The 27789-nt window shown below is 35.9% G+C and overlaps 2 protein-coding genes and 2 long non-coding RNA genes across 6 annotated transcripts; 1 reads left to right on the forward strand and 3 right to left on the reverse strand.

Moving 5' to 3' along the window:
- Positions 1–3112: 3112 nt before the first annotated feature.
- LOC148690491 (uncharacterized) lies at positions 3113–9248 on the reverse strand. Its single transcript, XR_015956436.1, has 2 exons — positions 8149–9248; positions 3113–3365 (listed from the first exon to the last, which is right to left on the reverse strand). It is a non-coding gene; the product is annotated as an uncharacterized LOC148690491 (long non-coding RNA).
- LOC137726289 (E3 ubiquitin-protein ligase RING1-like) lies at positions 3410–4627 on the reverse strand (the record flags this gene model as incomplete). The annotated part of the gene is made up of 2 exons (XM_088686044.1): positions 4268–4627; positions 3410–3825 (listed from the first exon to the last, which is right to left on the reverse strand). Coding segments are annotated over exons 1-2 (771 nt in total), but the record flags the coding sequence as incomplete, so codon positions are not given.
- Positions 9249–20397: 11149 nt separating the features above from the next.
- On the forward strand, positions 20398–24817 carry LOC137728607 (uncharacterized). 3 transcript variants are annotated; one of them, XM_068467343.2, is made up of 7 exons: positions 20398–20630; positions 21811–22221; positions 22388–22465; positions 22886–22984; positions 23308–23500; positions 23699–24114; positions 24449–24817. In XM_068467343.2, the coding sequence occupies exons 1-7, from the start codon at positions 20628–20630 to the stop codon at positions 24665–24667; spliced, it is 1419 nt and encodes a 472-aa protein (XP_068323444.2). In that variant the 5' UTR covers positions 20398–20627; the 3' UTR covers positions 24668–24817. The 3 variants fall into 3 exon arrangements, with proteins under 3 accessions (XP_068323444.2, XP_088543007.1, XP_088543008.1); XM_088686881.1 differs by lacking the exon at positions 20398–20630 and adding an exon at positions 20655–21683; XM_088686882.1 differs by lacking the exon at positions 20398–20630 and adding an exon at positions 21545–21717.
- An 11-nt stretch (positions 24818–24828) lies between these two features.
- On the reverse strand, positions 24829–26001 carry LOC137728617 (uncharacterized). Its single transcript, XR_015957312.1, has 4 exons — positions 25752–26001; positions 25582–25656; positions 25195–25458; positions 24829–25046 (listed from the first exon to the last, which is right to left on the reverse strand). It is a non-coding gene; the product is annotated as an uncharacterized LOC137728617 (long non-coding RNA).
- Between the last annotated feature and the right edge of the window lie 1788 nt (positions 26002–27789).

Consider the following 27789-nt stretch of genomic DNA (forward strand, 5'->3'; position numbering starts at 1 on the left):
TAATCTGACATCGAAGGTCGAGTTCCAAGATCCGCCAGAATAGTAGCCACAATTTTTCTAACTCACTTTCGTTTGAACTTGAACTACCCGGATTGTCCATGGTAGTATTTGTACATTATTTTTTATAATATCGTAACATAACTGTATAATTCGAAGTCTACCAATTTTGTTATGGATTACTCAAATTTGATAAAGTCATACAAACCAATCACAACACAAAACTTAACTCATTCAATAGTCCAAATAAAAACTTTCATCACTTTATCAACACAAACACTAAAACACACATATCAATTCATCTAGATAAAAACTATACGTTATGATCCACATCAATCATCAAATTTAATTATTCACAAAGAAACATTTTTTTGAACCAACTCATTAAAAAAAAAATAGAAATTAATTTGAATAAGTTATGAAAAACTTGCTTTGGAATTTGAAGGAGGAAATTTAGGTGGTCGTTAGAATGATCATCAGAGTGGAGTAGTAGGAGTTTGGTTGTTAGGGATTGAGCTTGGTAGAATTGGGATTTGACAATTTGAACTGGAATTGGGTTTCTTAATTCTTGGGGTTTGATGCGGATCTGTTTTTTTTTTTTTTTCTTTTTGTTATAAGCCAATGCTGGTATGGTTCTTTGGTAAAAGATGCCTTATATAATTTGTTTAATTTTTTTTATAAAGTAATCTGGTCCAAAACAACATTGTTTTGTCCAAGTATACTAAAAATAAAAAGAGTGGAAGGGTGCGGCAAACAGCATAGGTGTTGCGCGCATAACATCCACGTGGGTTGCTGGCAAATCCAAGCCTGCCCTACTTGTCACATCCCGGGCCGGACGGGACTACTTCCCGGGCCCGACTCCACTACTGTAGCACGATATTGTCCGCTTTGGGCTTACCATTCCCTCACGGTTTTGTTTTTGGGAACTCACGAGCAACTTCCCAATGGGTCACCCATCATGGGATTGCTCTAGCCCCCTTCTCGCTTAACTTCGGAGTTCCTACGAAACCCGAAGCCAGTGAGCTCCCAAAAGGCCTCGTGCTAGGTAGGGATGGGAATATACATTTAAGGATCACTCCCTTGGGCGATGTGGGATGTCACAATCCACCCCCCTTAGGGGCCCGACGTCCTCGTCCGCACACACGCGGCCAGGGTTAGGCTCTGATACCATATATCACATCCCGGCCCGAGCGGCACCACTTCCCGAGCCCGACTCCACTACTGTAGCATGATATTGTCCGCTTTGGGCTTACCATTCCCTCACGGTTTTGTTTTTGGGAACTCACGAGCAACTTCCCAATGGATCACCCATCATGGGATTGCTCTAGCCCCCTTTTCGCTTAACTTCGGAGTTCCTACGGAACCCGAAGCCAGTGAGCTCCCAAAAGGCCTCGTGCTAGGTAGGGATGGGAATATACATTTAAGGATCACTCCCCTGGGCGATGTGGGATGTCACACTACTAGCCAACAACCCAAGCTTCTATTTGAGGAATTTTATCAAACAATTGGAAGGCAATATATGACAAGCAACTCTAACCTTTAAAGTGCCATCACCCAAATCATTCATATAAATTCACTCCCTTGCCCCTGAGTGGGTCTGTCAATATTTCGATTGACTTAAATCGAAAATAATATACAATTGATTCTGATCTATCCAAAACCGAACTTATTCCTCAAGTGAATGTTTGTGCACAAGAAATACTTATTCTCTATCTCGTTCTCAAACCCTAGAAGAAACCCCAAACTCTACCCTCTCTCCAGCAGCAGGCTTCTAGCTTCTGCTTAGGGCTGGTGGCAGACACCCTTTTAACCTTTCGTATCCTCTTCCTTATTCATGTTTCTCTCATCCTCTTACTTCTCTTCACCTGCGATGGCCCTAATTCCTGTTAGGGAACGGTAGAGCAACCCACTTTCCACGAGTGTTGTGGATGGAGCTGTGTCTTCAGTCGTTTTGTCCTTCCACGCAACTGTGATGGCCCCGATTCCCATCATGGAACGGTGGAGCAACGCACCATCTATGAGTGGTGCGGATGGAGATTTGTCTCTGGGTTTTTTCCCCATGTTTCAAGGTATCATACGTCTGATTTGGGGCTTTGCACTCAAACTCTTCCAAAACTTCGAATCAACCATCAAACCCCTCACACCCATCCACTCCATATTTGATGGATCTCATCTCAACACTTACTTCGCTACTTTATCCGTGCTTCTATCCAATCAAAGACAACTATATGTTGTCACCCCTACAAAAGGTCTGGTATATCTTCGAATTGGTGTTTACACCACCTGACCTTTTTATGTTGCTGCTTGGTTCTAGGCATTCACATGCCTATGTGTGTTTGTTTTAAGTTGAGGACCGGAACTATGGCGACCGGAATGGGTATGGTTCATCTTGATCTGCAGATTTGGCTCTTTTTCATCGGCGTTGAGACAAAGATGGGTTTGAGTTTTGTTTTCTACGGAGGTTTCTCTAGGATTTTCTGTTCGCTAGTCATCTCCACCAATTTTGCGGTGGTGGAGGCGGCGGGTGAATATCTATTTAGGGTTATTAGGTTTTTCTGTGTGGTCACTTTGTATAAAATAATAAAAGAAAAGAAGACGGACTCGTTGCAACATCTCCCTATAGTACAATATTCTGACGAAAAAACCACTACAATGAGCATAAAATTTTGGCAACATAACAAATCATGTTTTGCTTTCGAAGCATCAGGGAATTGTCCCTCAATATTACATAGCTTCCCAACTCTAGTTACAATTCTCGAATGCCAAAGAACAAAGTTTTGCCTTTCTTGATATATAGCCCTTATCCTCTACATATCCATACACTGATCTATTAATCATAGACATCAAACGTGGACTAAAGTTTTGAAATTATTACTTCCTAGGTGTAAAAATGCATATAATGTCACATAGGGAGCAGATGGACGCCCTTTTCTTTTCTTGTTCAAAGGTGATGATGCTTCAATTGGATTGCCAATAACGTGTATACTTGAATGACAACTAAAGCATTTTTAAAATTGTTGAAACCGCTTTTAGTAAAAATACTAGCAAATTTTACCCGCACGTTGTTGCGGGTATAACTATAAGAGTATGTTTTAACATGTAAATATGCAAAGTGTTATAAATACTAAACAGAAAATGGAATAAATATATTTACAAAGCTGTCAAAATTTATATAACTTACAGAAAAGACATTATCAAATGCCTTATTAGTATACAAAAATGATTAACCTAGTATTCCACCTTGATAATTCATGTTTGGATCAACTATTTACACACAAAAAAAATGTGATCCCATACTTGTTTGTTTTGGATAACAGATGCCAACATCCTTTAACACATGAGCAAAAGTTTTTTGGTTGAAGCAGTCACTGCAGACAAAATAGTTTTGATCATCAGACAAAATAGTTTTTTGGTTGAAGCAGTCACTGCCAACATCCTCCATGCAAACTGGGCAGCAGGAGTCGTTGATCAAATGGGCCTCGCTTATTTCCACAGTTGGTATTGCTTTGATTGCTGATTCGGGTACTGCAGGCGGGCCAGGCCTGTCGTTTTGAGTTAATTCCTCGATCAGTCCTTGAAGGCCCGGCCCAAAAAAATAGTATCCTAGATCGACTCCACGTGGAACAGGCAGCATTGGGTTTTGGGGTAGTTGGGAAATGGGTCCCACGGGATTAGAGGGATCATCGACGGGTCGGACAATAATCCAAGTCCTGGGACGGTTTCGAGTACGGGGTTCGGGTTCTAGTTCCCGGTTTTCTCCACCATCAAAGCTACGGTTGCGCCGCCGCCGCCGTCTCCTGTTTGTCCACAAATCTCGAACTTCAGGTTCTGTTCCAAAGCAATGTATCAAATATCAAAGAAAAGTCTTGCAAATTCATATAAACTGTTTGGCTTCTTAAACCGTAAGAGCTAAAAAATCATTATTAATCATACTTTGACACGTACCAAAATATTTCATTCAAACAATAAAACAAAAGAACTTGATGCATATGTGTCAAATTTTAATTTGTCAACAAAAAGGAATGACTCGTTGAGCCAAATATGTTCATAAGATCGAAAAATTTTAAGCCGTCAAAAAAATTATTGATGGAGCAAGATTTTCATAGTTAATGATTACCATTGAATTTGTTGGCGTTGGCTATATCTGGTCGGTATCCATAACATCGATAGAAATATATATATATATATATATATATATATATATATATATATTCATAATGTAAGAACAACTATAAATTAACTCTCAAAATTCAAGAGCACGTACCTATACCTGTTCCCCCGCCCTCATGCTCATGGTCGCGTCGTCCTCCGGGATCAGCCTCTGGGTCAAATAATCCACGGTTAAAAGGTCCCATGAACGGGTCGAACACGAGGGAAAGTGCTTCCAGCAGACGAGCTTCTGGGGATGGATCGAAACTGGTGTAGTCTACGAGCAGTCTAGGCCTAATCGACATGTCAAACTCGGAGAGAAACTGCCCGAAACAACGAGGGCAGACTATCTCTGATGGGCTGTTGGAGGCAATCCGCACCGTCCGATTGTAGTGGTAGCACCAGTAGAGCTGGTACGGTGGTGTGGTGCCGTCGTCAATGTTAATGTCTCTCGAACGAGTTGGACTCGATGACATGTTTAGTTTTGGGAGCTTGAAAAATATTGACGATTCCAATCCATGTTTAGGGTTTTATTACGAAAGACTATGATGGAGAAATGATGGAAGAGAAAACAAAGAATGGCTTTTGGGGTACACAAAGCAATCCTCTTTCTTTCTATTTCTGCATTCTGGTTTGCATCTAAAGTTTCCTTTGTGGGTTTGTAGGGTTTCACTCCATTTCGTTTTGACAAAAAAAGGGATGAGTGAGCTATTGGGTAACATGCATGCATGCAATGAAACATATGAGGTTTCGTAGTCCGAGAGTATATTCTTGATGGAGAAACATTGCATCCACCCTATGGCTGCGCTACCTTGTTCATTCGTTTGCGGTTAACGTATATTTAAGAAAAACTAATAAAAAGAAGGTTCAAAACTTTAAATCTTAACCAAAAACATTTTAGTAACTTTATTTAATTACTGCCTAGGACAAAATCCAACATAAAAACTTTGTACATAATATATATATATATATATAATATAATACATTTATAAGACCTATACATACATACATATATTATCCTCATAATTTTTGTTATCATAATTATTATTCAAGGGCTCTAACAGTACGTACGAATATAAGTGCAATTAGGAGGATTATATGGAATGAAATTAAGGTGATGATAACAATATTAGGGTTTAGGGTTGATGTATGAAACTTGGGAATTTTTTTATTAAATATAGTTATTGGAGTGCTTTTGGTTAAGAAAAAAAATTTAGAGAAGCATTTTTCATTAAAACTCCCAATTTTTTACATATTTTATAATTAGGACAGTTATTTTTTCTTAATCATTGTTCAAATATCATCCATGTAAGAAATCCATTAAATTTGATATTGTTAAGTCAATTTATATGTATCAAATAAATAGACAATTTATCATAAAGTTGTTCATTGATACTAAAACTTTCAAATAATTAAAACTTTTGATTTGTTCGATACATATAAATAAGTAAACAATTTTTTATTTGATTGATTACATAAATGATTCTTAGAAGATAATGATTAAGAAAATGAACAATTTCGACTATGAAATATGTATGGTATGGATGAATAAGATGGTGCATCCATGGAATTGATGCACAAATTTTTCATTCTTTAATTTGACGGTCTAATAATAATTGTATTAAATACATATAAGAAGCAACTTTAATTTTTTTTTTTTTCTCCATAGTGTTGTAGTCAATCTGTAAATTTGAAGGGAACATGGAATTTTTATTGTTTGGGCCTATTGTTTTATGTTTATTTTAGGGAGGTTTTGTGTACATCCAATTTTAGTCCTTGAACACTATTGTTTTTAAGGAAAACTAACGAAAGGTACAAAAAAAAAAAAAAAAAAAAACTTTAGTTTTAATGAAAAATGACAAATAAAAGGATAGTGAATAGTGCCTAGGAATATTTTGTTAAAACTCCCTTCTTTTTAATACTCAATTTACTCTCACATATTTCTTTGGTCACCCAAAATAATTTACTAAACTTTCAAAAATATATTTTTTTTTTTGGGTAAAGTACAAAAAACTACCTCAACTATTGGTGTCACGACACTTTCATACCTCATCTTTTAAAATTGACAATGTCATACCTCATCTTTAGAAATTGTGTCAATGTTATACCTTCCGTTAGTTTGGTCGTTTATTTTTTCAGTTAAATGATGACGTGGTATGATGCGGGACACATTTTTTATTAAAAAACTAATAAAATATTATTAAAAACAAAAAAATCATTTAATATTATTTTAATATTAAAATAATAATAAGAAAGTATATAAAAAAATAAACCTCTCCTTTTCGTCCCTTCCTCCTCTCTCTCTTCACCATCTTCCTGCAATCCAGGAAGAAGAAGAGGGAAAAAAAAAAAAAAAAAACCCCAAACCAAACCCAGTTCGTCCCCTCTTCCCCCACCACAAACCCAACCCCCTGCAACCCAAAAAGAAGGAGGAGGAAGAAGAAGAAGGATAAAAAAAAAAAAAAACCAACCCCAACCCAACCCAAAGGAGGAAGAAGAAGAAGAAGGGAAAAAAAAAAAAATTGAGAAACTTTCGTCCTCTCCCCACCCCACCCCCCCCCCCCCAAAAAAAAACAAAAAAAAACCCACCTGCAAAAGAAAAATAAGAAGAAGAAAGCAGAAGGAAGCGGAAAAAAAAAAAAAAAAAACCAACCCCAACCCAACCCGAAGGAGGAGGAAGAAGAAGAAGAAGAAGGAAAAAACAAAAAAAAGGGAAACTCTCGTCGCCCCCCCCCCCTCCCCCAAATACCTACCCACCCTGCGCAAAAGAAAAAGAAGAAGAAGAAGAGAAAAGGAAGAAAGAAAAAAAAAAACAAAAAACAAAATCAAAAACAAAAAAGCAAAACCCAGTTCGTTCGAATCTGTTTTTATTTTTTTTTTTTTTTTTTTTATGGGTTGCTGGTAATGGGTGCGAGGTTGGGTGCAAAGGGTGGGTGTGAAGGTGGAGAGGTTGGGTGCGGGGAGAAGAGGGGGTGGGGAACGGGGAAAACAAATTGATTTTTTTTTTCTCTTCTTTTTTTTCTAGGTTGCAATTGCAGAAAAGGGGAAGAAGATGAAGATGGGAAGAAGAGAGAGAAGGGGGGAAGGGGACGACTGATGTTGTGATGTTGGTCTTTTTTTTTTTTTTTTTTCAAATAACTTTTTTTATTATTTTAATATTTAAAAAATATTAAATGATTTTTTTTTAGTTTTTAATAATTTTTTAATAAAAAATGGGTCCCGGATCAAGACACATCAGCATTTAACTGAGAAATAAACGATCAATCTAACGGAAGGTATGACATTGACACAAATTCGTAAGATGAGGTATGACATTGTCAATTTTAAAAGATGAGGTATGAAAGTGTCGTAACGCCAATAGTTGAGGTAAATTTTTGTACTTTACCCTATTTTTTTTATGAAGTTATTTTCTCTGAACACCCATTTTTCATTTTCTTTGAACACCCAGTTTTCTTGTATTAATTATTAAGGCTTTCACATAATTTTCTCGCCTCTTTTTGTTTCCCTTTTTTATTTCTTTACTAGCAAATTTTACCCGCACGTTGTTGCGGGTATAACTATAAGAGTATGTTTTAACATGTAAATATGCAAAGTGTTATAAATACTAAACAGAAAATGGAATAAATATATTTACAAAGCTGTCAAAATTTATATAACTTACAGAAAAGACATTATCAAATGCCTTATTAGTATACCAAAATGATTAACCTAGTATTCCACCTTGATAATTCATGTTTGGATCAACTATTTACACAAAAAAATGTGATCCCATACTTGTTTGTTTTGGATAACAGATGCCAACATCCTTTAACACATGAGCAAAAGTTTTTTTGTTGAAGCAGTCACTGCAGACAAAATAGTTTTGATCATCATCAGAAAAAAAAAAAAAAAAAAAAAAAAAAAAAAAAGCTAAAAATGAAAGAAAATGTTAATACACATGTAATAAATAGTTTGAAACAACCAATACTAAACAACAGTTACCAAATAGAAAACAAAGCTTACAACTTAAATAGAAAAGAACAATCTACTGCTGCAAGCAATATAACGTCCACTTTGCAGATTTTTGTGGAACCACTTTGCAGGTTTTGTGGAACCACTTTACAGGTTTTGGGGAACCACTTTAAAAATTCAAATCTTTAAGCACCTGATGATAAGTTGAGAGATTACTTTTTGATTATCAAAACCACTACTGGATTTATGCAGACACAAAATCTCACAATATTATAACCACGACCTTATGCATAATAGGAACAACACTATAATTATCTGTCTACCAGAAATTAACTCTTCTACAGCAGCAACAAGTGTAACATTATGTTGTGAAAAAAAATCGTCTTTAATTGAAACCATGTCAGAGACCAAAAGTTAAAAAAATCGTCTATATAGCAGAACACAAAATCTACAACCAGCACATATTTCAACTTTATAATACAATTAAAAATAACAAAAGACTGAACTAAACTGCCAACACAGATCATTTATACAAATTTAAACCAAAGATGTCCAAAATTGTTTTAATTTCATAAATACAATTACAAAAACGCAAAGATGTTTATAGATAGGTTGAATTACAAAAATAAGTTAATTGATAATAGTTCTCAAACAATATACATTTCAAAGAAGAAGAGCCAATTCTACATTATAGGTTTCCTCTGTCTGTGTCCATTTACATTAGCCTTTTATTTTACAACAGAAGTTTAGATTTGAATTTATGTGGTGGCAGTTGAGTGCGACATTTCATTATTTTGAACCATATTATATAGTTGTCCTGTATTCAGGTTATCCTTAATCCAACACAACACCATGTTATACTTGCAATCTTTGTCAAATAACAAACTTTAGAGCAAAAAGAGTCTTCTCCAATTGGGATTAAAAACATCCACCAAATGATTTTAGATCAGTCTCCAAGCTTGTAAAACATGTTTCTATGCAAACAGAACAACGAAAAGTACAAAAAACTTAAAACCAACCAAGTGGTTTTCTTAAAGAAAGAAATTGGAGCTAACACAAACAGAATGTATCAAATTAACAATATGCAATCAACGACCTATTTCATAACAAAAACAGCTAAAGGCTTAGACCCAGATGAGATTAAAAGTTAGGAATTCACAAACCAAATTGAATTTAACCTGAAATAAAAAGAAATATATAAGGGAATTTAACCTGAAAGCATAGTTAAATCAAAATTTTAATTTGGCAAGAAAAGTCGTTATGGCCAAGAATCCAAACCATGATCACTGACGCCAGTGCTCGAAATTTAATATTATGTAATTTTGATACAAAATTGCGGAAGCATGTTTATGAAGTCTCAAATGATTGATTAGAAAAGATATCAAACCGAACGATAAACACAAATTATGCTTTTGTAATATTATTTATCTACAAATTTTCAATTTAACAAATTACCTATTAATCAGACCTAAGCTTGTTGTGTTGCTCTGGTACCGTATTAAGATATTTCTGAAATCATAAGAACAACAAGACATTTGGATCACGAATACGATAAACCAAACTGACATAAAAGGGAGATAAACTGGAGGAAGAAGAAGCCATGATTGCCAGGGTTTTGAAGGAGTCTTCTACTTTCAGCAAGCAGAAGTGCTCCAACAATAATAGGGTTTGCTCAGAATCGAATATGTATTTTGTGAAAGCAAGGCCTGCCTATGTACAGTGAAAATACTCCCACTAATCCAGCCTTTAACTGATTAGTGGGGATTTGCCAAATCATAGGATAACATTAGAGTCCTAATTGATACTGATATTTTGTCTAACCAAATAAGGCCTCTTGATTAGTTGCACAAAATAAGGACTCCAAATCTTAATTAAAACAAGATTCCATAATTTTCTCAACACCAACTAACTTGTTAACCAAGTTAATTGATTGACAATAAATCAATAAATCATATTTATTGGCACTCACATGGTTACTCAAATTTGATACGTTATTGGCAATCCAATTGAAGGATCATCACCTTTGTATCCAAGGTAATGTCACATGGTGTTGAAATATTCAACACCAGGATTGTAATAGACAACTCATAAAATTCCAAGTACATAAAGATGCATATAATGTCACATAGGGAGAAGATGGCCGCCCTTTTCTTTTCTTGTTACGGATTACTCAAATTTGATAAAGTCATACAAACCAATCACAACACAAAACTTAACTCATTCAATAGTCCAAATAAAAACTTTCATCACTTTATCAACACAAACACTAAAACACACATATCAATTCATCTAAATAAAAACCATACGTTATGATCCACATCAATCATCAAATTTAATTATTCACAAAGAAACATTTTTTTGAACCAACTCATTAAAAAAAAATAGAAATTAATTTGAATAAGTTATGAAGAACTTACTTTGGAATTTGAAGGATGGAATATAGGTGGTTGATAGAATGATCATCAGAGTGGAGTGGTAGGAGTTTGGTTGTTAGGGATTGAGCTTGGGAGAATTGGGATTTGACAATTTGAACTGGAATTGGGTTTCTTAATTCTTGGGGTTTGATGCGGATCTGTCTTTTTTTTTTTTTTTTTTTCTTTTTTTTTTTCTTTTTGTTATAAGCCAATGCTGGTATGGTTCTTTGGTAAAAGATGCCTTATATAATTTGTTTAATTTTTTTTATAAAGTAATCTGGTCCAAAACAACATTGTTTTGTCCAAGTATACTAAAAATAAAAAGAGTGGAAGGGTGCAGCAAACAGCATAGGTGTTGCGCGCATAACACCCACGTGGGTTGCTGGCAAATCCAAGCCTGCCCTACTGGCCAACAACCCAAGCTTTTATTTGAGGCATTTTATCAAACAATTGGAGGGCAATATATGAAAAGCAACTCTAACCTTTAAAGCACCATCACCCAAATCATTCATAGAGATTCACTCCCTTGCCCCTGAGTGGGTCTGTCGATATTTAGATTGACTTAAATCGAAAATAATATACAGTTGATTCTGATCTATCCAAAACCGAACTTATTCCTCAAGTGAATGTTTGTGCACAAGAAATACTTATTCTCTATCTCGTTCTCAAACCCTAGAAGAAACCCCAAACTTTACCCTATCTCCAGCAGCAGGCTTCTAGCTTCTGCTTAGAGCAACTCCAGCGTTGGAGCCCTCTCCCCAGGCAATGCACTATTCAATCCACCTAATGAACAGTAACTGCCCTTAATGAACAGTAAATAGCTCTGACAATAGAATTTGCATCTCCACCGTTACACTTCAATAGCCCTGGCAATAGGCAATAAAATATTAGTATTTTTTTTATTTATAAATAATACAAAATAATTTTAATTGTAATATCGGATAAGATTTTTAATCGTTCTCGTTGCGCCACATGTCATTATCCGAAGTATTATTAAATAATACAAAATAATTTTATTTGTAATTTTGGATAAGATTTTTAATCGTTGTCGTTACGCCACTTGTCATAAAATCCGAAAAGACAATTATTGGGGATGGATTTCCGATAAATTTTTTAATCGTACTCGTTATGCCATGTGTCATTATCTGAAAATACAATTATTGGTGATGGATTTCTGATAAGATTATTAACCAATCACGTCGCGCCACGTGTCATAATTTGTTCACAATCTTTGAGGATAGATTTCCATCAAATTTTTAACAAATGACGGCATGCCACGTGTCATAATCTGTTCACAATCTTTGAGGATAAATTTCCATCAGATTTGTAACGAATGACGGCATGCCACGTGGCATTATGTACAACCTAATCCTTTATGAATTCTCTATATAATCCACCATCCATCCTTACAAATCTCACACCAATTTTCTCAAGATCTCTATCATTATTCATAGTTCCTGCTTCCTTATTCACAAAAATCTGTATCATTATTCATAGTTTCTGTTTCTTTCTTACAATGTTTTCTTCTTCCTCAAGGATGATATGGGAATTCAATCAGGAAGAGGAAGAATTGTTTAACGAATCAGAAGCAATGTTCAATCACTAGGGGGCAAGAAATGAGAGGGAAGAGGATGAGGAGCGTAAAATGAGAGATGACGAAGTAAGAATGGGCAGAGCCTCACATTCCGTCGAGTCGTCCAAGGTATGGCTAAGATCTGCAGGCCCAGCCGTTCTGGAAACCTTGATAGAAGCAGGCAACGACGAGGTATGGAACTCTTGGATGATTATTTTGTTCCTAATAGTGCATTCCCTGATACGTACTTTAGACGTCCTTTTAGAATGAAACGATATTTGTTCAACAAAATCATGATTGTTGTTTGCAACCATGATTCTTACTTCGTGCAAAAGAAAGATGCTTTTGGTGCTATGGGTTTACTGCCTGAGCAAAAAATTACTGCTGCCTTGCGGATGCTTGCATATGGAGTATTTGCAGACCAAGTGGATGAGATAACGAGGATGGGGAAATCAACCATTCTTGAGTCCCTGATGAGGTTTTGCGGAGCAATCGAATCTATCTACATCGCTGAGTACCTCCGCAAACCTACAAACATGGACTTGGAACGGCTGTTGAAGAAGGCGAAGATGCGTGGCTTTCCGGGGATGATTGGAAGCATTGATTGTATGCACTAGACGTGGAAAAATTGTCCAAGTGCATGGCAAGGTGCTTACGGGGACAGAAAATGAGCAAAAAGTATCATTCTGGAGGCGGTGGCATCTTTTGATACATGGATTTGGCACGCCTTTTTCGGGGTCTTGGGAGCTCAAAATGACATCAACGTTCCTGCCCGATCCCCAGTGTTCAACTATGTTCTGCAAGGAAAGGCACCAAAAGTGACGTATAAGGTCAACGGACGTATGTACGACGGGCCATACTACCTAGCTGACGGCATTTACCCCCGATGGTCAACATTTGTCAAAACAGTGCCACGTCCGCGAAGTGCAAAGGAAAAACACTTTGCAAGCTGTCAAGAAGGGTGCAGGAAGGATGTGGAGCGTTGTTTTGGTATCCTCCAAGTTCGATGGGCGATCATCAGGGGTGCTGCCAGATTGTTTGATGTAGAGTCGCTTTGATCCATCATGATGACGTGCATCATTCTTCACAACATGATTGTAAACGATGAGTACGATTATGAAGCCATTGATGAATATGAGCCAGACACGATGAACAATTCAAGAACACGTATATATTGTGCTCATGATGCCACCAATGAGCCCGTGCAACATGAGCCATTACAAAGGGATGGACGTTACAATGAAAGGCTCATTCAACGATATACTGCATTTCAAATGCCAGACATGCACAATGCCTGACAACTTGACTTGATAGAGCACCAGTGGGCATTGAAACAAGCTGAAGATAATTAAGTTCATTTTGTGTGTTTTTTTGAATTTGGTATGTTTATGTTATTTTATTTGGTGTGTTTTATTATTTGGTATGTTTATGTAATTTTTTAAGTGAGTTTTTAATTATTCTGTATGCTTATGTAATTTTATTTGGTGTGTTTTTGTCATTTCAATAAATATTCTCTTAGTATAAATAACTTACCAAATTAATTTGAATAAATATTCAATAAATTGGAAACAACATAAATAATACAAACAATAAATAATAAATTACAACCCAAAGTGATTAGAAAATTATGGGCTCCGATTACAAAAAGTACTCTATTCATCATCACTTAACCAATTTGTGGTGCTAGGATGATCTTCTCTTGTGGTGCTAGGACCACCTTGGCTTGCTAGCGCTTCTCTTGCATGCCTCTTTCGCACCACGTCTGCTTTCTCTGACTTCCAAAAAAATTTGGAATTTGAAGACTTCCCTTCTAAAGGTGTGTTCATAATCTCACGATCTTGTTGAGCCCATCTTTCATCTCTAACATGTTCCATTTCTTGCCTAAGTAGCTCTCTTTCTCTCTCATTAGCCTGAAATTCTCTCTTAATAGCTGCAGCTTTTGCGTCATCTCTAGCCTTATCACCCTCATATTTCGCCAGTTCCCTCGCCAAAGTCAATTCACCTTGGCGAGTAAGTTCTTCCATGAACTTTGCATAATCGTTCTTGGAAGCACTCCCTTTTCTCTTTGAAGCCTTCTTACCTTGAGGCCTAATTGGATAACGGGTCGAACCTGACGCTTATTCAGGGAGGGGCGTTTCGGGCACTTCCTCTGCATCATCTTCATCAACATGCGAGACATGATCGGGTGTAAAGTGTAGAGGGGTGCTGTTCATGTGCACTTCTGGACCGACTGGCACAACTCTAAATTTAGGACAATCTTTGACAATATTCCAACATTCCCACCAGTTAAATGATTTATTTTTGCTTTTGGTTTTGGTAGCGTACCAAGCTTGTGCTTGAAGTTCCTACACAATGAAAATAAGTAACAAATAAATAATACAAATAAATAATTATAATAAAAAAAAGTAACAAATAAATAATACAAACAATAAATAATAAATTATGTAGGTAAAAAATAAATAATACAAACAATAAATAATAAATTATGTAGGTAACAAATAAATAATACAAACCATAAATAATAAATTATGTAGGTAACAAATAAATAATACAAACAATAAATAATAAATTATGTAGGTAACAACTAAATAATACAAACAAATAATTATAATGAAAATTATGGGTATCAAATAAATAATATATTGTTACCTGATCCGAGTAATTTTCCCCACTTCGAATATTACTACTAGCTTGTGCCAAGGCGTCTCTCCACGTACTAAACGATTGGCTAAGTAATTTCCAACGACTGGACATCGATTCTTTGGTTCTTTTCCGACCAATTTTCTCAAGAAAATTGGTATGAATAAGACTCCACATTTCTCGCAACTGCATCTCATTACCCGTAAGCGAACTATGAGTAACTTCAACCCAACTAGTACACAACGCAACATCTTCAATAAGCGACCAATTCGTACCTGCACCAATGGTCATTTTGTTGAAAAAAAATGGAATTCAAACTTTGAGACAAAGAAATGAATGTGATTGAAAGTAGTTGAGAAAATATGAAATTGTTGTGTAAGGTAGATGATAATGAGAAGGTATTTATAGAAAAGTAAAAACAATTTCTTTTACAATTTTTTTCAGATTTTTCAGATGTTTTTTTGAATTTTTTACCATTTTTTAAAAAAATTTATTCAATTAATTAATCTCTGCCGTTGGATATAAAAAAATTTGAATTCCAACACTCCAGATTGTGCCACGTGTCACAACGGTAACTTTTCTTAATTTTAAAACTATTTTTTCTTTTATTTTTTTATTTATAAAGCATTTTAATATCCACCGTTGATCTCAGATCGAACGGTGGATATTAAATAAGACTTTTTTATTTTTTTTTACCGTTGAGATCGAACGGTCCAAATTAAATAACTGTTGAGATCTAACGGACCGTGGGAAGCCATGTGGCTTCCCAACGGTAACTGACAAAGGTTTTTTTTTTTTTTTTTTTTGTTTTTTTTTCTGATTTTGTGTTAGCGACGCGCCACCACGCGCGAGTAGGGTGCACGCTCCTGACACAAAAAAATTTAATATTGCCTGACGCCAAGCTGACGTCAGCGCTGACGTCACATGGCCTCAGGCTCTCGGGCTGGCAATTCCCCACGGGCCCGGAGCTCAGGCCTCCACCTGCGCTCGGGCTATCCCACGCTGGAGCTGATCCACAGGCCCTCGGGCCCTTGTTCTGTCCACTGTCCCCCGAGCTATAGCCCACGCTGGGCTTGCTCTTAGGGCTGGTGGCAGACACCCTTTTAACCTTTCGTATCCTCTTCCTTATTCATGTTTCTCTCATCCTCTTACTTCCCTGCACCCGCGATGGCCCTAATTCCTGTTAGGGAACGGTAGAGCAACCCACTTTCCACGAGTGTTGTGGATGGAGCTCTGTCTTCAGTCGTTTTGTCCTTCCACGCAACTATGATGGCCCCAATTCCCGTCATGGAATGGTGGAGCAACCCACCATCTACGAGTGGTGCGGATGGAGATTTGTCTCTGGGTTTTTCCCCATGTTTCAAGGTATCATACCTCTGATTTGGGGCTTTGCACTCAAACTCTTCCAAAACTTCGAATCAACCATCCAACCCCTCACACCCATCCACTCCATATTTGATGGATCTCATCTCAACACTTACTCGCTACTTTATCCGTGCTTCTATCCAATCGAAGACAACTATATGTTGTCACCAGTACAAAGGTCTGGTATCTTTTCGAATTGGTGTTTACACCACCTGACCTTTTTATGTTGTTGCTTGGTTCTAGGCATTCACATGTCTATTGTGGGTTTGTTTTAAGTTGAGGACCAAAACTGTGGCAACCGGAATGGGTATGGTTCATCTTGATCTGCAGATTTGGCTCTTTTTCATCGGCGTTGAGACAAAGATGGGTTTGAGTTTTGTGTTCTATGGAGGTTTCTCTTGGATTTTCTGTTCGCTAGTTATCTCCACCAATTTTGCGGTGGTGGAGTCGGCGGGTGAATCTCTGTTTAGGGTTATTAGGTTTTTCTGTGTGGTCACTTTGTATAAAAGAAAAGAAGACGGACTCATTACAATTCTCGAATGCCAAAGAACAAAGTTTTTCCTTTCTTGATATATAGCCCGTATCCTCTACATGTCCATACATTGATCTATTAATCATAGACATCAAACGTGGACTAAAGTTTTGAAATTATTACTTCCTAGGTGTGAAAATGCATATAATGTCACATAGGGAGCAGATGGCCCCCCTTTCCTTTTCTTGTTCAAAGGTGACGATACTTCAATTGGATTGCCAATAACGTGTGTACTTGAATGACAACTAAAGCATTTTTAAAATTGTTGAAACCGCTTTTAGTAAAAATATTTTTAGAATTAATTCATTAGTAAATGTGTAATTAGATCCTGAAAAAAGCATTTAAAGTACTTATGTAAAAAGTATATAATTGATACTTCTTACAAAAAAGACTGTTTTTGAAACCTAAAAACCTTACCACCTTACCATCAAAAGCGGTTTCAACTGTCCAGTAATCAACGGTTGTGTGTTGGATGGATGGTTCATTGGTTCCTGAGAAAAGTAGAAAGTTGATGGCTCATTTTCTTTGCTCTTCTGTTCTGGCGCTTGTGACACCGGTTGAGTCGCATATTGGACATCATGAGTGACGACAAATTGATATTGTTCGTAGAATCTCTCAGTCTAACAAAATCAAAACTTTCCACGCGTCCTTACATGAACGTGTACAACTTAAGATGAACATTTCAAGATGTTTCTTATTTTGGTGGTCGTCTTTTTTCTTCTCAAAATTAAAGGTAAAGAAAACAAAAAAGAATGATGTGATAGATTATTTTATAGGATGAACTGTTAGTTTAGTCATTGAATTATCACTTGAGTAAAAATTAGATTCCTAAATTATTATTTTTTTCAGAAAAATTAGTTATTGAATTATAAAAATTTGTCAATTACATCCCTGATATTAGATTCGAAGCTCCTTATTCAAATTTTCATCAATTTAAGTTACGTTACTTGTATGTAATGGCCATTGAATGGTAGATTAGAAATTTTGCATAAAGAAATAGTATGTTGAGTTACCTTTGGAGGGTAAATTAGACATTAGATTGCCAATCTATATAAAATGTGAAGGGCTTATAGGTGAGAAAATGACGGTATTACACTCTAAAGTGCGTCAAGTGATTTAAGTTGATGAGAAATTGGATAAAATAGCTTTGAACATAATAGTATGGATGAAATTAACAATTTTTAATGAATTTAGGAACTTATTTTATCGAAAAAAATAATTCAAATATCTGATTTTCATTGCGGTGATATTTCAGAGAACTAATCAGCTCTCCATTATATTTTATATAAACAATAAGATAATTAGAGACTATTATATTTTTTTTAAACCTGGGTTTTTCTCTCTCTAGTGAGACTCATTCTCCCTTTTTGAGAGTTTTTCTCACCCTTTTGTGTGAGGCCTCTAAATTTCAGTAAAACCAGTGGCCCCGACCCTAGCTTCGACCGGGGTCGATTGCCGTCCTCCCCTCTCTTTCCTTCTTATCTGTTTTCCTTACTCCTACTATTTTTTAGCCTTGGTTGTTATACTGTTATGTCCGGTTTCTCCTTCCCAGACGGTATCTATCCTATGTGTTCATCCATATTCCGATCTTCAGCCATACAACCTACTGAGATTATGTGTAGAGTTCCAGTGGCTTCACTGGCTCAGGTGTTTCCAACACCACCACTTTCTTCTTGTTATCTGCCTTTTTCGTAAGTGTCGTTCGTGGATCTCCACAAAATTCATCTCGATAGTTGGCTTCTCTTGTTTGGTTGCTGGCTATCCTTACTGTATGGCTGTGCACAAGTAGCAGATTGGTGTTTGATGTGGCATTTGGTGAGGTATTGCTTGACTGTGCAAGAGGAATTAGACGGCTTGGGATGACCTCTGGCGGCGAAGGAGACGGTAGAAGTTTCTAGGTTCGGTGTTCGTGTTTTGCGTTTTGGGCCTAATTGTATCATAGCTGTTGGGATGTGTTGGTCTGTTGTGGTCCCCTTTTTGGATGTTAATATGTTAGCCTTGGACTTTTGTCAGATTGTAAAGTTTTTTTTTGTAATAAAAAGTACTTTTGACCAAAAAAAAAAAAAAAAAAAGATAATTTATACTAAATTTTAAAGAAAACTAATGAAAGGAGCTTAAAAACTTTGAGTTTTAATGATAAGGACAAAATAAAAGGTAAAGTGAAAGTATCAGAATTGATATTTTGGTATAAAAATATAGTTTTTCGTTAAAGTTAACAGTACCGGGAGTTTGTCATTAAAGTCTCTAAATTTTATCTAAATTATCCGAAAGGGAATCTCGGATTCAAAGGCTAAGCCCTTAAACAAAACAGTTACAACCTAATAGCAAGAAGTGAAAGAGACGGAGAAAACAGAAAAGGAGAATAAATATATAAAACAATTCAAAAAGGGTTATTTTAAGGACTATTTCAGGGACAATGATCCTCTCCAGATTCTCTTTTTGGGGATCCGGGGATCAATGAATCGTGTTTGTTTCGTTAAATACTATTTATATTTAATTTTAAATTTTAAATAATTTTTAACCGCATGATGTAATAAATAGACACGATTGATTGATTCTCCGAATTCCCACAAAAAGGATCTGGAGAGAATCCTATCCCCTATTTAAGAACCATTTCATTTTCAATATCTATTTACTGAATATTAATATAATATTAAATTTACTATTAGTGTGTACCTATGAGTTATTATAGCCGTGTAATCTCGAGTCTGGTGTTAAATATGCTTATCCATTTTCAACGGTTTAAAATATTAGTTATTATCGCTATGTTAATATGTATTTTACATGTTGCTACTTAGTACTACGGTATTTGACCAATATTATTGTTAGTTCATTATGAGGTTAAGCCCACCCCATCTCCTTTTAATGTAGATAATATTGTCTGCTCAAAGAATATGTATTTTACATGTTATATTTTGCTTATTTTTTTCGATTGTTGTCCAATTAAGTTGTGTCACATAGTATTTTAATTAATAAAAGGATTATGTATTACTTAACTAATACTTTTATGTCATATGTTTGACACTTATTTATATGAGATATAATAAATTATCTTAAATTTGCCTTGTTGTTAGACCCCAGCCCGCCGCCCGACTAACGCCTAATGTCTTTTAGAACAAAAAAATTAAAAACTATGAAGCAATAGTTTTCACTTCTTAATTTTCATTTGTTTAAAAACTGGAAGTAGTGTAACGAAATGGTTATTAAAAAATCCCTCAATTGCGTGCATTTTACCTTATTCTTCCAAGTGTTCCTTCATCTTATTTAAATTGAGGAATTTTTGTGAGTGTTACATTACATCACATGCCTTCCTCTCTTCTTGGGTGTTCATCTTTTTTAATTTTTACATTAAAGAAGGGATAATGTTTGAGAGATCAAATTTTTATATCAAATTTGCAAACCAAATAATGTCTCATTAATATAAAATAAATACGTTAATCAACACTTAAATAATAATCAAATCATCAATATCCAACTCGTTTAATTTATAAATTTTGATTTAAAAATTTAATCAGTCGAGCGTTACTCTTATAGGAACCCGCTAGTTGAAAAAAAATCAGGAGACGCACGCATATAGGTAATTTAAATTTATATAAAAGACAATTAAATAATGAAAACACAAGGAAAGAAGTGAATTGAATTGTATATTTTATATTAACTTATTTAACAAGACAATTAAATACTCAAACCAATTATAAAAAGAAGAAATAGTAAAATAAAGGCAAAAGTCGATCTTTATTCACGTGGCAAACGCCAAAGCAAAACGTGTGAACAGCTGCCGTGCCGTGCCAAAACCCCATTCATCTCTCTCTTCGTCTCTCTCAGAACCTTCCGACTTCGACTTTTCAATCCCACAATCATCTTTTGTTCTGCTTAATTTGTTTTTCTGTCTTCCCCCCATTGCGGCCGCCTTCAACCTCTCTAGCCGCCATTCAACACCAAACTCGCCCTTTCGCGTTTCTGCGTTCAAAAAATCTGGGCACCTCTTTCCGCGTTCAAAGAATCAATGGTACCTTAAACTCCCCTTTCTCTCTATATTTTAATCTTCCAAGTTCTCTGAGTTTTGACGTTTTCTTCTCGTTTCTATTTTAAGCTCGTATTAATTTTACTTCAATGCGTCTATCTTGCACCTTAAACTTGTGTTATTAGAATATGAGATTGTTTGATAATTCTGGGTTCTGAAATGTTTCACTTGCTGATTGGTTTGTGCATAACTTAACAGTTCACAACCAATGAAAATGTAATCTTTTTGCTTTTCTGGTTTTTTATGTTTTGGGTTCTTTAAACAGTTACTGGTTCTTTAGTGGAGGACACGTCCTTAGAGAAATGAGAGTGCTTATTAAACAGTTACTGCTTCTAATTTGATGTTATGAAACAACTTTTTATTGGGTCCCAACTTGTTCAATTTGCTACCTAGTAGTAATAAATAAAAAAGATTTAGTCCCTTTTGGACCTTAGTTATAACCAGATGTCACTGTGTCAGAATCCTAAATTCATCAGGCGCTGCTATTGGGATAGTTGAAATCCATGACAATGTTAGACCGGGCTGGGATTTTGTGATGATTTGTCTTTTTTTTTTTATGATTCATTTAGTTGGCGGGCCTTTGCATTTGCTTGAGCAATTATTATTTTTTTTCTGTGGTTAAACAAAATTCCGCGGTGTAACAGTACTCCTTTGTTGACGAAAAGCTAAGTCTAATCGCGTTATTCTATCTTCTTACTTGATGACAGTAGAAAAATAAAGCATACCTCCTCTCGTTAGAAGAATCAGTGACATCATTCATAATTCTATAATCTTAATACGTAACGTAATAAATATGATCTGAATGGATTTATTTAGAGCTATAGGTTGTATTAGTGTTGAATTTTGTGGAAATCTTGACGAATCGGTTTTCTCTTTCTTTTTCCTCATGTCATGGCTGCTAGAGCTTATGTATGCAGTTCTGTCATTATACTTCATATGTATTTTATTTTTTTTCGGGTTTTGAGATCTTGGCTTATTTGTTTGTATACAAATCTTTTGATTATTTTGACGCACGGAGTGGTTAGGGCTCCTTCCAAAGTACAAACTATAGCATTTCCACGCTTGTAGCACAGTAATTGCATTATTTTCTCTACTGCATTTGTTCCTCTCATTTTTAGCTCTCTGAATAATCAACATTCGGATTTTATTGTTATTATTTGTGAAGTCGCTTCAAGAGAAATCAAGTGCTGTGGTTATGGAGGAAGGGTACCGTGGGACTAATGACACTGAACTCAGACGAAGCGTATCCAGTGATCGAACAAGGAGAGCCACTTCTTCATTAAGGAGGCGGTCCTTAAGTTTATCACATGTTCAGCCTTCTCAAATAGATGATGACAATGAAAGTGAATGTGTGTCAGAGGCAGGAGATATTGGCGATCGGGCTCTTCACAGCAACAGGCACAGTGAGAGTGGCAGCGTCCGCTTGTTTCCTTCAGAGGATGTTCAACTGCAATCCTATGGATTCTGGGGTCGTGACCCTGTTGCATCCAAACGAATTTCCCCTGTCACTCCCTTGCCAGAGGAAATCATATCTCCTCTTTCCACTGATGCGATCATATCCGAGGACCCAACGCCAGTGAGCTTTCGGTTGATACATTTCATAGTGTATATTATCTTTGTTGGAGATCCTTGAACATGGACAGGAGATTTGGTTTTTTTTTCATTGATCATAACATGTTAAGAGTTTTTTTTTTTTTGTTGAATCATGGTAGTAACTTAAATTATTTTCTTTTGATATGCAGGAAAATACAATAAGGTTGCCAAAATTCTTCGAATATGGTTCATGCATGACTCATTTAGCAGTTTTTGGCATTCTTGGGGTAACACAGTTAACTCTGTTTCTTACTATATACCGATGTACATTTTGTTTGAGTCCTAATATGTGTTGGGTTTATAGCTGTTGTTGTTGGTATTGAATTTCCAACAGTTGTTGCATTCGTTTGGCAAATTGTATTGCGAACTTTTTCTTGCTTTTTTTCTTTTTCTTTTCTTTTTTTTTTTTTTTTTTTTTGGTGGAAAATCTGTGTAGTTGGTATGCTGACAAATTGTATCCGGTCTATTGTACTCTAAAATTATATAAGTTATGTTCTCAAAAATGTTTGATCATGCACTGGCATGTTCATATTTCTGTTTTGTCTTGAAAAAATTGAATATGTCACTGTAATACATCTTCTTAGATCTTTCTTCAAATCTGGATACCTAGATGTTAAATAGATTATTTGACATGCTACAGTATGCAGGTCTTAACCAGATATCTTCTGCAAAAATTGTTTGGCCCTGGAGTTGTAGGTGTAACAGGCGACGAAACCATTCTCTACCTTGATCTTCCTTCTAATATGGTCTCTCTCTCTCTCTCTCTCTCTCTCTCTCTCTCTCATGCACACGAACACACACACACAAATGATTATGCCCTTTATTCGGTAGTGTTGTGTTAATAAACATGTTTTCTGTAAAGCTGTTACTTATGAGTATTGGGAGGGACTTGTGATGGACACAGTACGATGATCACCGAAGTATTTTCAAGTTTCTTAAGACCTTTCTTTCCATACTTTTTTCCCATCATCTTTTAAATTTTTTTATGCCATATTTCTTAAGGGTTGTGATGCCGAAAATGCTGGATGATTTTCCAACTCAAATTTTTGTTTCTAATGCATTTTTGTAGGTTGGCTCTTTCTTGATGGGGTGGTTTGGTGTTGTTTTCAAAGGAGATATATCCTATGTGTCAGATTATTTGGTCATCGGATTATCAACTGGTTACTTGGGAAGCCTTACAACTTTCAGTGGTTGGAACCAGAAAATGGTTGAACTCAGTGTTGAAGGACATTGGGTTTTTGCTGTGCTCGGCTTTTTGATAGGTAAGATGTCATATTCTAAAGAATTGCTGCAGTAGACATGTAGATCGCTTTGGCAAGCAGGATATTTAAATTTCATTTCAATCTAGCTGGTTTCTTTCTTTGAGCCTATTCGAAACTTATCCATGGGTAAATCACAAACCCAATGTAGCTCAAATCACTGGACTAATATGAGATCCTCTTTTATGTGACGGATGTCAGGTTTGTTTCTTGTGGCCTACTCCATCGTTTTTGGGGTAGAGACAGCAAAGGGTTTTAGGCAGATTCTTGAGAGGAACTCAGTCTGTGGTATTACCAGCTCTAGAAGGAGGTGGAGGGTTGACAGCTACAAGCGTCACTTGGTAGCTTTAGCAGTGTTGTTGCTGATGCTAAGTTCTCTGTGGAGTATAGGTGGAATACAGTTCAGAGAGGAATTTAACAGTAGCAGCAGCGAGGCGCAACTATGGTTGGGTTGCATAGTTGGACCTTTTGGTGTGTGGATCCGGTGGTTCTTAGCCCGGCTTAATGGACGTGGATTAGGAAAGACGGGTTTGTTGAAATGGGTTCCATTTGGTACTTTAATTGCCAATGTTTCTGCTGCTTGTGTAATGGCAGCCCTGTCTACTGTGAAGAAAGCAGTAAGCTCTTATGATATGATCTCTGTCCACATCCACTCCATGACTTCATCCTCACCATTACCTTTCGTGTGTTATTGTCTCGTGTCCAGGAAGCGTACGGTTCACATATAATTGTCATATTATAAACGGCTAAATTTGTTATTTTGGGTTTTTTTTTTTTTTTTTTTTCTCGTCGAGGTTTTTAATGCTTCTTGGGGAATTCTTGAACTGTACTATTTTCTTTTGCAATGTTTTTCCAACTGCATTACCTTTGTAATACATTGTCTTGATCCATGCCCACGGTTTTTTCCTTTTTAATAGAAAATCTGACGCGCAGAACTATTTGTTTGTGCAGGTGAATACTAGGACTTGCGACATTGTTGTAACAGGCATACAATTTGGATTTCTGGGTTGCCTGAGTACTGTTTCTACCTTCATTGCTGAGTTCAATGCGATGAGAGAAAGCAAATACCCTTGGAGAGCATACGCATATGCCATGGCTACGATATGCAGCTCGTTTGGTTTGGGAATCCTGATATATTGTGTACCCGTTTGGACAAGGGGATACAAGTAGTAGCATGCTCAGGCCATTGTTTTGATGTTTATTCTGTGGTTATGCATCGGGGATCATGTTCGCCTAACCCGTGCGGTCTTCAGTAGGATCGCAAAGAGTATGTTTTAACATGTAAATATGCAAAGTGTTATAAATACTAGACAGAAAATGGAATAAATATATTTACAAAGCTGTCAAAATTTATATGACTTACAGAAAAGACATTATCAAATGCCTTATTAGTATACAAAAATGATTAACCTAGTATTCCACCTTGATAATTCATGTTTGGATCAACTATTTACACACAAAAAAATGTGATCCCATACTTGTTTGTTTTGGATAACAGATGCCAACATCCTTTAACACATGAGCAAAAGTTTTTTGGTTGAAGCAGTCGCTGCAGACAAAATAGTTTTGATCATCAGAAAATAAAATAAAATAAAAAAAAGAAGCTAAAAATGAAAGAAAATGTTAATACACATGTAATAAATAGTTTGAAACAACCAATACTAAACAACAGTTACCAAATAGAAAACAAAGCTTACAACTTAAATAGAAAAGAACAATCTACTGCTGCAAACTTAAATAGAAAAGAACAATCTACTGCTGCAAGCAACATAACGTCCACTTTGCAGATTTTTGTGGAACCACTTTGCAGGTTTTGTGGAACCACTTTAAATCCATCAAAAATTTTGCCCAGATGAAAAAAGAAATAAAGGATGAATTAGAAGCTTTTAGCAAAAGAGTTTAAATCAACAGGCCTCTCTCTCCCTCTCCCCTGTAAATTCACCGAACCTAGAAAAAGCCATCTGTAAATTCAAAACAACCCGCAAAATCACAAATACAAAATTCAAACAAAAAATCCATGTGAACATCGAAAACCACAAAAACAAAATTTGAAACAGCAACACGGAGAAAGTCACAAAACTTACCAGAAGACTCTAGATTTCGTGGGTAAAAAACCGATCCTCATCGAATCCAAAAACTGATGAAATAGCCGATGAAATCTGTAGCCACCGAGAGGTTTTAAAATCACAAAAATTTGAACAAAGAAAAGAGAATTCAAAAACCAAACCCAAAACAAATATGCCGAAGAACTCACCAGGAAACCCAAGGATTCTGTAGGAGAGAGAGAGAAACGAACCTTCATACGGAGGCTAGGGATCCGGAGCTCAAGAGAGATCGAGAAATCTGTGAAAGCAAATGGAATAACCCTGATTTTCCATCGTTCTTCCGTTCTAGGATGAGAGAAACGGAAAGAAAAGGAAAGAAGAGGAAAGTGAAAAGTGGAAGATGCTGGAAGCACACAACAAGAAGAAAGAGAGATTTCTATCGCACAGCAGAGACAAAAACGGTATTTTACTGTGTAATATACACAAAAAGCTAAACTTACATAACAACTGAAGGGTAAAAAAGGAATAACACTGGCAAAAGAACAGTAAAAAAGACACAGAAGGAATTAACAGGAAAGTTAGGCGTTTAGTATATGTATAATTTTTAGAATTAATTTATTAGTAAAGATGTAATTAGATCTTGGAAAAACATTTAAAGTACTCTATAAAAAGTATATAATTGATACTTCTTACAAAAAAAAGACTGTTTTTGAAACCTAAAAACCTTACCACCTTACCATCAAAAGCGGTTTCAACTGTCCAGTAATCAACGGTTGTGTGTTGGATGGATGGTTCATTGGTTCCTGAGAAAAGTAGAAAATTGATGGCTCATTTTCTTTGCTTTTCTGTTATGGCGCTTGTGACACCGGTTGAGTCACATGTTGGACATCATGAGTGACAACAAATTGATATTGTTCCCAGAATCTCTCAATCTAACAAAATCAAAACTTTCCACGCGTCTTTACATAAATGTGTACAACTTAAGATGAACATTTCAAGATGTTTCTTATTTCGGTGGTGGTCTTTTTTCTTCTCAAAATTAAAGGTAAAGAAAACAAAAAAGAATGAAGTGATAGATTATTTTATAGGATGAACTGTTAGTTTAATCATTGAATTATCACTTCAGTAAAAATTATATTCTTAAATTATTATTTTTTTCAGAAAAATTAGTTATTGAATTATAAAAATTTGTCAATTACATCCCTAATATTAGATTCAAAGCTACTTATTCAATTTTTCATCAATTTAAGTTACGTTACTTGTATGTAATGGCCATTGAATGGTAGATTAGAAATTTTGCATAAAGAAATAGTATGTGGAGTTAACTTTGGAGGGTAAATTAGACATTAGATTGCCAATCTATATAAAATGTGAAGAGCTTATAGGCGAGAAAATGACGGTATTACACTCTAAAGTGCGTCAAGTGATTTAAGTTGATGAGAAATTGGATAAAATAGCTTTGAACATAATAGTATGGATGAAATTAACAATTTTTAATGAATTTAGGGACTTATTTTATTGAAAAAAATAATTCAAATATCTGATTTTCATTGTTGTGATATTTCAGAGAACTAATCAGCTCTCCATTATATTTTATATAAACAATAAGATAATTAGAGACTATTATATATATATATATATATTTAAACCTGGGTTTTTCTCTCTCTAGTGAGAGTCATTCTCCCTTTTTGAGAGTTTTTCTCACCCTTTCGTGTGAGGCCTCTAAATTTCAGTAAAACCAGTGGCGCCGACCCTAGCTTCGGTCGGGGTCGATCGCCGTCCTCCCCTCTCTTTCCTTCTTATCTGTTTTCCTTACTCCTACTATTTTTTAGCCTTGGTTGTTATACTGTTATGTCCGGTTTCTCCTTCCCAGACGGTATTTATCCTATGTGTTCATCCATATTTCAATCTTCAGCCATACAACCTACTGAGATTATGTGTAGAGTTCCAGTAGCTTCATTGGCTCGGGTGTTTCCAACACCACCACTTTCTTCTTGTTATCTGCCTTTTTTCGGCAGTGTCGTTCGTGGATCTCCACGAAATTCATCTCGACAGTTGGCTTCTCTTGTTTGGTTGCTGGCTATCCTTACTGTATGGCTGTGCACAAGTAGCAGATTGGAGTTTGATGTGGCATTTGGTGAGGTATTGCTTGACTGTACAAGAGGAATTGGACGACTTGGGATGACCTCTGGCGGCGAAGGAGACGGTAGAAGTTTCTAGGTTCGGTGTTCGTGTTTTGCGTTTTGG

This window comes from Pyrus communis, chromosome 15 (genome assembly GCF_041283825.1).
Source record: "Pyrus communis isolate YQ-2024b chromosome 15, ASM4128382v1, whole genome shotgun sequence".
Taxonomy (NCBI): domain Eukaryota; kingdom Viridiplantae; phylum Streptophyta; class Magnoliopsida; order Rosales; family Rosaceae; genus Pyrus; species Pyrus communis.